The sequence below is a fragment of the Eptatretus burgeri genome, chromosome 6 (genome assembly GCF_056783735.1).
Source record: "Eptatretus burgeri isolate ZD-2024b chromosome 6, Ebu_testis_v1, whole genome shotgun sequence".
Lineage (NCBI taxonomy): Eukaryota > Metazoa > Chordata > Myxini > Myxiniformes > Myxinidae > Eptatretus > Eptatretus burgeri.
Window position 1 is genome coordinate 111,746,310 of NC_140966.1, and position 10,000 is coordinate 111,756,309.

The 10,000-nt window shown below is 47.4% G+C and overlaps 2 protein-coding genes across 2 annotated transcripts in view; one reads left to right on the forward strand and one right to left on the reverse strand.

Moving 5' to 3' along the window:
• The window catches only part of WASHC3 (WASH complex subunit 3), a 23,463-nt gene extending 23,206 nt beyond the window's left edge, over positions 1-257 (reverse strand). Inside the window, exon 1 of the mRNA XM_085886813.1 lies at positions 75-257. Coding sequence (XP_085742939.1) covers positions 75-125 — 51 coding nt within the window. The 5' untranslated portion in view covers positions 126-257. The remainder of the gene's footprint in view (positions 1-74) is intronic.
• A 371-nt stretch (positions 258-628) lies between these two features.
• The window catches only part of ARL1 (ARF like GTPase 1), a 57,038-nt gene continuing 47,666 nt past the window's right edge, over positions 629-10,000 (forward strand). Inside the window, exon 1 of the mRNA XM_085886815.1 lies at positions 629-852. Coding sequence (XP_085742941.1) covers positions 849-852 — 4 coding nt within the window. The 5' untranslated portion in view covers positions 629-848. The remainder of the gene's footprint in view (positions 853-10,000) is intronic.

The following is a 10,000-nucleotide window of genomic DNA, read 5'->3' on the forward strand; positions in this document are numbered from 1 at the left end:
GAGCTGCAGGGATGATGATAATGTAGTACTTCATCATCATCATCATCACATGACAACAAAACCAAAACACGTACCTTCGTCATATCGATGGTCGAGCCGACAATTGGCAACCCATCCGCATCCATGACCGAATAAAGTGAAGAAAACAGAACCTAAACGAAACGAGTCCGAACGACCGCAAACAAGAAGCGCAAATCCTCGAAGAGGAAGACCTGTTGAGCGGGACGTGCTGACCCGGAAGTGAAACCCCGAATGACCCGTTGGGGACAGGTGTTCATTTTGCCGTCCGTAATACCAATTCCCAGCGAGTACAACATTTATTAAACATCTTTGTGTCTTGTCGTTGTGAACATTTGTCTAATGTGTTGATTACAAAATTTCCGAAATGCTGTTCGCTCTCCCGTCGCTCTCTTGTTGCTCCTTGTACACAACTTGTGACCATGGCGGTATAGTTCGCGCTGGTGAAATGAAGTCAAGGCTTTTTTTTTTAATCGTGTAGGTTTTCCTACAGGGGTTCGGAGGTTGTTCTCGTACATGCTTCGTTTTAATCTTTAATTCATTTTAGAGCTATAAATGGTGGTTGATGTACATGAAGAAAAGTGTGACAACGCTTTAAAAATCGTACAATAATGACGTCATCTTTCCACGCCCCCTTGCGCCACGTCGTTGGGAATCGACTTTGAGAGGCCTGGAAAAGGAAAACAGGACGAGATCGGTTCGGAGGCGGATTTCCGGCTCTCTTTGTACCTGCGTTAGCGGTCCACACTGTGGAGCTCGCCCGTACGAGTCTCGGGCATCGACACGGTCAATCACAAGTTCAAGGAGCGCGACGACAGCACACGGCCACAATGGGTAAGTCACATGTTCCTGACTGTCAGTCCCCTCGAGGGGTCACACCGGCTCGTCGTCGTCGGGTGTTCGAGTTTGGAGTTGTTGGTCAAATGTAATAAACACTGAGAGCCTTGGCTTGGCCGTCGGAGTCCGATGGAGCTCGATGTATCTGTGGTTGATGTTCGACGACTGTGATTGATAACTCATTGATGAGCGGAGTTAAACTAGTTGAGGATTGGATGAAATTCGTTACTTGTCCAAAATATGGCGTTTAGTAAACGTCAGGATATTCGGCGTGGACTGGCTGCTTGTTGTTCCCATCTGAGCATGTAACTCGTGCTGGGATTCCAGGTTCATATCCTCCACACAGTGCGAGTAACTCGTGCTGGGATTCCAGGTTCATATCCTCCACACAGTGCGAGTAACTCGTGCTGGGATTCCAGGTTCATATCCTCCACACAGTGCGAGTAACTCGTGCTGGGATTCCAGGTTCATATCCTCCACACAGTGCGAGTAACTCGTGCTGGGATTCCAGGTTCATATCCTCCATACAGTGCTAGTAACGTGCTGGGATTCCAGGTTCATATCCTCCACACAGTGCGAGTAACTCGTGCTGGGATTCCAGGTTCATATCCTCCACACAGTGCGAGTAACTCGTGCTGGGATTCCAGGTTCATATCCTCCACACAGTGCGAGTAACTCGTGCTGGGATTCCAGGTTCATATCCTCCACACAGTGCGAGTAACTCGTGCTGGGATTCCAGGTTCATATCCTCCACACAGTGCGAGTAACTCGTGCTGGGATTCCAGGTTCATATCCTCCACACAGTGCGAGTAACTCGTGCTGGGATTCCAGGTTCATATCCTCCACACAGTACCAGTAACTCGTGCTGGGATTCCAGGTTCATATCCTCCACACAGTGCGAGTAACTCGTGCTGGGATTCCAGGTTCATATCCTCCACACAGTGCGAGTAACTCGTGCTGGGATTCCAGGTTCATATCCTCCACACAGTGCGAGTAACTCGTGCTGGGATTCCAGGTTCATATCCTCCACACAGTACCAGTAACTCGTGCTGGGATTCCAGGTTCATATCCTCCACACAGTGCGAGTAACTCGTGCTGGGATTCCAGGTTCATATTCTCTACACAGTACCAGTAACTCGTGCTGGGATTCCAGGTTCATATCCTCCACACAGTGCGAGTAACTCGTGCTGGGATTCCAGGTTCATATCCTCCACACAGTACCAGTAACTCGTGCTGGGATTCCAGGTTCATATCCTCTACACAGTGCAAGTAACTCGCGCTGGGATTCCAGGTTCCCATTGTCCATACAGTGCTAGTAACGTGCTGGGATTCCAGGTTCATATCCTCCACACAGTGCGAGTAACTCGTACTGGGATTCCAGGTTCATATCCTCCACACAGTGCAAGTAACTCGTACTGGGATTCCAGGTTCATATCCTCCACACAGTGCGAGTAACTTGTGCTGGGATTCCAGGTTCATATCCTCCACACAGTGCGAGTAACTCGTGCTGGGATTCCAGGTTCATATCCTCCACACAGTGCGAGTAACTCGTGCTGGGATTCCAGGTTCATATCCTCCACACAGTGCGAGTAACTCGTGCTGGGATTCCAGGTTCATATCCTCCACACAGTGCGAGTAACTCGTGCTGGGATTCCAGGTTCATATCCTCCACACAGTGCGAGTAACTCGTGCTGGGATTCCAGGTTCATATCCTCCACACAGTGCGAGTAACTCGTGCTGGGATTCCAGGTTCATATCCTCCACACAGTGCGAGTAACTCGTGCTGGGATTCCAGGTTCATATCCTCCACACAGTACCAGTAACTCGTGCTGGGATTCCAGGTTCATATTCTCTACACAGTGCGAGTAACTCGTGCTGGGATTCCAGGTTCATATTCTCTACACAGTACCAGTAACTCGTGCTGGGATTCCAGGTTCATATTCTCTACACAGTACCAGTAACTCGTGCTGGGATTCCAGGTTCATATCCTCTACACAGTGCAAGTAACTCGTGCTGGGATTCCAGGTTCATATCCTCTACACAGTGCAAGTAACTCGTGCTGGGATTCCAGGTTCATATCCTCTACACAGTACCAGTAACTCGTGCTGAGATTCCAGGTTCCCATTGTCCATACAGTGCTAGTAACGTGCTGGGATTCCAGGTTCATATCCTCTACACAGTACCAGTAACTCGTGCTGGGATTCCAGGTTCCCATTGTCCATACAGTGCTAGTAACGTGCTGGGATTCCAGGTTCATATCCTCTACACAGTGCTAGTAACTCGTGCTGGGATTCCAGGTTCCCATTGTCCATACAGTGCTAGTAACGTGCTGGGATTCCAGGTTCATATCCTCTACACAGTACCAGTAACTCCTGCTGGGATTCCAGGTTCCCATTGTCCATACAGTGCTGGTAACGTGCTGGGATTCCAGGTTCATATTCTCTACTCAGTACCAGTAAATCGTGCTGGGATTCCAGGTTCCCATCGTCCATACGGTGCTTGTAGCGTGCTGGGATTCCAGGTTCCTAGCCTATATATGGTGTTAGTAATGTGTGCTGAGATTCCAGGTTCATATCCTCCACATGGTGCTGGTTAACTCATGCTGGGATTCCAGGTTCATATCCTCCACATGGTGCTGGTTAACTCGTGCTGCAATTCCAGGTTCATATCCTCTATACGGTGCTGGGATTCGAGGTTCCCATCATCCAAACGGTGCTGGTAACGTGCTGAGATTCCAGGTTCCTATCCTTTACTCGGTGCTAGTAACTCGTGCTGGGATTCCAGGTTCATATCTTCCATACGATGCTGGTTAACTCGTGCTGGTATTCCAGGTTCCTATCTTCCATACGATGCTGGTTAACTCGTGTATGTATTCCAGGTTCCTATCTTCCATGCGATGCTGGTTAACTCGTGCTGGGATTCCAGGTTCCTATCTTCCATACGATGCTGGTTAACTCGTGCTGGTATTCCAGGTTCCTATCTTCCATACGATGCTAGTAACTCGTGCTGGGATTCCAGGTTCCTATCTTCCATACGATGCTGGTTAACTCGTGCTGGTATTCCAGGTTCCTATCTTCCATACTATGCTGGTTAACTCGTGCTGGGATTCCAGGTTCCTATCTTCCAAGCGATGCTGGTTAACTCGTGCTGGTAATCCAGGTTCCTATCTTCCATACTATGCTGGTTAACTCGTGCTGGTATTCCAGGTTCCTATCTTCCATATGGTGCTGGTTTGTTGATGGCCTGCCAATGTCCTTGGAATTTACATGATCCTGCAGGAGGATTGATTCCCTGTTTCAAAAGAAAAGATCAGATTGGATGATGTAGGTCAGGGGTTCAGGTGTTTATGGGTGCACTTTGGGGTCTTCATTGGCTGTGGATGCATTGGAAGCTCTTGTTGAAACGGAGCAGAGAAATGAATACGGGGGGGGGTGTCAGGTTGTGTTCATCGAGGGATAAATGATAAATTGTTGAAGGCAGTGTTCACACTGTACAGGAATGTAGTGAGACCTCTCAAATGTTGTGTACACTCCTTGTCACTACGTGTGAGAAAGGACACGACTACAATAGAGTGAGAGAGGGTTCAGTGTGGAGTGATTGGATTGATTCCTGGCCGAGCTTGGCTAGGCTGAAGGACATACGACTTTATCTATGCTATACGATAAAGGGAGGCGTGTGTCCATCCGTCCATGCGAGCGAGTTCCAATAAGTTGACAGGTCACCAGACCCGGCCCACCATTTCTGTACTCCGGCTGCCAACTTAGGAACCCCTTTGGAATTTCCTCTTCTCCCAAGCAGCACTTTTACTGCAGAGGTTGTGCAGGTTTACCTTTAGTTCCAACTGTTTTCTCGAATTTAGAGCCAGAAAACATCATCTATAAGAATGAACTTTCAAACTTGTCTCCCTCCTCCAAAACCTGGTGGTACCTTGTCAAGTGTGAGGAGGCCGAATGCCTCATTTCTGTGTTTGCCTCCAAATCTTGTGTTTCCAATCCCTCATACTCTGTATCCACCCTTCCCTGTCCTACCTAACTGCTATTGGACTCTCTTACACCTGAGAAGGTGGAGAAGGTTCTTTCAACCCTCGACTCTGACTCTGCTACTGGACCAGACGGCATCAGCTCGCGTGTCCTAAAAACCTGCTTTGCTGCTCTTGCACTTCCTCTTCTTGTGCTTTTCGCCCTGTCATTTGTCCTTGGTCATCTTCCGTCTGCTTGGAAATCAGCCAACATCACAGCATCACATAAAAAGATGCAAAAACGGATCCCCCTTAACTCCAGACCAATTAGCTTATTTCCAATCGTCAGCAAGGTCATGGAATCGGTCATCACAACTGACATAAAATCATTCCATCATCATCTCAGATCATTAATTTGGATTCAGACCAGGACACTCCACCTAGGGCATGCTGCTTGTATTTGGCCAACAATGGATGAAGGCCCTCAATGTCAGATATCTACTTTCTTAACAATCCTCTTGAGGAAGTTCACTCATCCAAACTCCTGGGTCTCACGATCAGCCATGATCTTTCTTGGACAAACCACATTTCAAAGTTGGCCGAAGTTCTCTCTGTGAAGGAGAGCTCTCCGAAGGAGCCGTCGACTGGGCATCCTCTGTCGTACAAGGTCCTTTCTTGGCACACCTGAACTCCTATCCACCGACGAGACTTTTATCCGCAGCTAGATGGAGTACTGCTCTCCGCTCTGAGCTGGCTCCCCGTCTTGCATCTTGCTCAGATTGATGCTGTGGAAACCTTGGCTATCCAAATTATTGAAATCTCCTGTGACGAATCTGACTCTATGGGATTATCACTTCATCATCGCAGACAGGTCTGTGGTCTCTGTCTTCTTCGCCTCTTTCCTGGTCTTGCACCCTCTGCTCTTTCTGTGATTTCCCCCAGGTTTATGCAGGGCTCACACGGTCCACCATCGGCCCCCTTCTGATGAGACTACCTAAATCCAGAATCACTGCTCACCTCCACTTATTTGTTCCTCTTTTTTTTTTCTCGTTTTTTCGTCACCTGTGGAATCAACTTCCACATCCTCTTCAATCTCATTCTCCCCTCCATATCTTCAAGACAGCTGCTCACCACCATCTCAGATCCATCCCCCATCCCAAACCATAATCTTTTCTAACCTCATTAACCCCACCCAAATCCCTCCGATTTCCGATCTTCCAGTTTTCCTTCCTTAGAGTTTCCCTTCTGTATACATCTTGTCCACCCCATGCATGCGTGTTTTGCGTCCTGTTTTTGTCCGTTACATTCTAATCTATTCACTTTCTTGCTGACTTACTGTGGGAGGAGTGCATGGGGAGTTTGAAGGCTTGAATGGGGGGAGGGATCAATGCCTTGGGGTTGGGGAGTGCGGAGGATGGCAATGATGGGATAGAATTGTGAGGGGGTGGTTGAGGTTTTTTTGTTGTTGTTGAGTTGTCAGGTGTGTGTATGTGTGCCTGTGGGGCAGGTGAGGTGGGGTAATGTTCTGGTACATGAAGCCGCTGTCACACCTCGACGTTTTAGCCAGCGTATGGCAACGTATCAAAATGTATGTGAAACGCTGGCGTACGCTGAACTATTGATGTTTTTTTTTTAATTTTTGGACGTATTCATAACGTATTAGTAACTTACACAGAACGTTTTAATCACATATAGATAACTTATACCAACGAATGCTGAGCGTGTTGTCGGCGTTCACAACCTATGCCCAACGATAGTCTAACTTATGCATAGCGCGTGGCAGCGTATCGCCGACGATCAGGTGGCATAGGCTATTCATAGGCTGCGGCTCGAGGATTCAAATCATAACCGCACTCGACATCGAAGTGTGAAGCCGCTGTCACACCTCGACGTTTTAGCCAGCGTATGGCAACGTATCAAAATGTATGTAAAACGCTGGCGTATGCTGAACTATTGATGTTTTTTTTAATTTTTGGCCAAATAATAACGTGTTGGACGTATGCATAACATTAGTAACTTACACAGAACGTTTTAATCACATATCGATAACTTGTACCAACGAATGCTGAGCGTGTTGTCGGCGTTCACAACCTATGCCCAACGATAGTCTAACTTATGCATAGCGCGTGGCAGCGTATCGCCGATGATCACGTGGCGTAGGCTATTCATAGGCTGCGGCTCGAGGATTCAAATCATAACTGCACTCGACATCGAAGTGTGAAGCCGCTGTCACACCTTGACGTTTTAGCCAGCGTATGCAGACGTATGAAAAATTTGCCGAACCAAGCTGGCACACGTCGAATACGTTATGGGTAAGTTTATATACGTTAAGAGCACGCTGGCATAAATCATTGTAAGTCGAGAAATTTTCAGCATGTTGAAAATTTCTCGACGTATGACACACATTCCGCATACGCTGACATAAGTTGTTGGCACGCTACGCGATCGTTGACACGCGTCGATATACGTTACTTGTACCTTCCTCGCAAGTCAAAACTCGTCAAGGTAATGGTTAGCGTCAGTGTTCCAGACTCCCTGTTTTTTTTTTTTCTTTGGTATGACGGTTATGATTTAAATCGTTGAGTGGCAGCCTTTTAATTATATTATATTATTACCACACTAGAAATCGAAGTGTCAACATGACCGTCATATGGAAGAAGAAAAAAACCAGGGAGTCTGGAACACTGACGCTAACCATTACATTGACGTGTTTCGACTTGTGAGTACCGTACAAGTAATGTGTCAACGATCGCGTCACGTGCCTACAACACGTTACTCATAGGTTAGAAATAAGTTTCGGGTAAGCTAAACATTACCTCGACGTGTTTCGACTTATGAGTAGCTTACAAGTAACGTGTGTCAACGATCGCGTAACGTGCCTACAACTTATGGCCAGCATTATGCGGAACGTGTGAGTCATACGCTGGCATACGTCGGGAAATTTCAAGCATGGAAAATTTGTCTAACAGCTCGGCAAACTGCGACGTTTGCCAGCGTGCTCTTAACGTATACAAACTTACCCATAACGTATTCGACGTGTGCCGGCGTTTTAGCCCAATTTTTCACGCGTCGGGCATACGTTGGCTAAATCGTCAAGGTAACAGGGCCTTCAGAAAGGATGCGAGTGAGATGTTTCAGAAAATGAAGGGTGAAGAGGGAATAAGTGAAGATTAGCAGAATGGATGGTGACAGGACCAGGGGTCACAGCTAGTGATGTGAAGGAGAGGAGAGTTGTGATGACATTTAAGGTGGGAGTTTCATTCAGAGGGTAGTGGATGCATTGAATAGTCTCCCTGGAAAGGTGGTCGTAGTAGGTAGTAGTAGTAGCAGCAAGATCATGAGATAGATTTTAAGGTTGAGTTAGATACGTATGTAATCAATGGTGCAGGATTGGTGGGTAGTTTTGGTATGGATGGCTGATTGTGTTTCTACATGTATGGATTACGATGTGTGTTCGAGTCGTGTCGAAAGCGCTTTTTTTAGATGTTTGTTCACTCTTCCTTTAACGAGATGACACGTGACTGCGAGATACCTCGTAACGTTATTGAAGGTTGCCCTTGGCCATCTTCCGTCTGCTTAGAAATCGGCCAACATCACAGCATTGCAAAAACAGATCCCGCTTAACTCCAGACTAATTAGCTTATTTCCAATCATCAGCAAGGTCATGAAATCCATCATCACAACTGACATAAAATCATTCCAACCTCATCTCAGATCATTAATTTAAATTCAGACCACACCACCTTGGGCTTAACCACGTGTTTTGTGTCACGTGCTCCTGATGGTGGTCAAAGGTGCTTGATGTTACCGAGCTTTTGTTTTATTTCAATGAAAAACATTCCAATAAGTATCTGGTGTGGTTGAGAACGTGTGAAAGATTACGTGTTTTAGAGATGTGCAGAATATTGAGTGCCATTCATGAATAACGCCTCCTCAACTTGTCGGCCGTTGCACATTGGGGAATTCTGAAGAGTTGTGGAGTGCCTTCAATAACACTATTCTTCATGTTGGCGATTGATGTCTTGGAACTCACCGGAGGGCGAAGAAGAATTTTGTGTCTCAATGGATACTCGATACCATTGGCCAGAGTCGCAGGGCCAGGTTGAGTGGCAGAGCTGAGGCGTTAAACTGTACGTGCACTTAGCGTGGACAAGGAGGCCGATGTGAGGGGGTAGAGCATTTCTTGTGGTAAAGTGATTCTCGTCCTGCTTCCAGGGGAATTTGTGCATTTCATTCCTCCAAGCCCATCCCTCGGTGTACTGCAGTTAGAGCGGTGGGTGGTGGGCTATTCATGGAGGCGTCCGAAGTGAAGGCCCACTGGGTCGGTTACTTTGAATGGCTGGACCAGGCTGATTCAACAGCTGTTGAGGTGGATGTCAGGGGTGTTTATTATCCCTATTGCTGACCCTCCAATCAAATGTGGTCCACGTTTGTTTGTGGAAACACAGGCTGCGGTGAACCGGCTGAAAAGGGGTAACGCTCCTGGGATCTGTGGCATCCATGCTGAACTTCTAAAGGCTGGTGGAAATGTTGTACTCATGTCGTTGCATGCAGTTCTGTGTTCTGCCTGGAACACAGGCATCATCGCAACTGACTGGAAGAGGGGCCTTGTCATTCTATGGAAAGGGAAGGGTGATCTACAGGACTGCAACAACTACCGAGGGGTGACACTGCTCTCAGTGCCGGGCAAGGTCTTTGCTCGGATAATTCTTGATAGGGTTCGCCACCATCTGCTTGAGCACCAGCGACCAGAGCAGTCAGGCTTTACACCAAAGAGGTCAAATATTGATCGTATCCTTGCCCTTCAGGTCCTCACCCAACGCAGACGAGAGTTTCAGCAGGGGCTACTTGCGGCTTTGATGATCTCTGTGAAGCATTGGATTCAATGAATCGGGATGCCCTCTGGAGAATTCTTGGTCTTTGTGAGGTGCCACCAAAACTGATCAGTCTGATGTCTGAACTATACTCTGGTGCTGAGAGTGCTGTGAGATGTGGTGGTACCATCTCTGACTTATTTCCAGTTGTTACTGGAGTTCATCAGGGGGTGTGTACTGGCCCCCACACTTTTTAGCACTTGTTTGGACAGGATTCTGGGGAGGATGTCTGAGAGATCAAGCTGCGGTGCATCGTTTGGGAATGTCAAGATCTCTGACCTCGATTTCGCAGATGATGCAGTCATATTTGTGG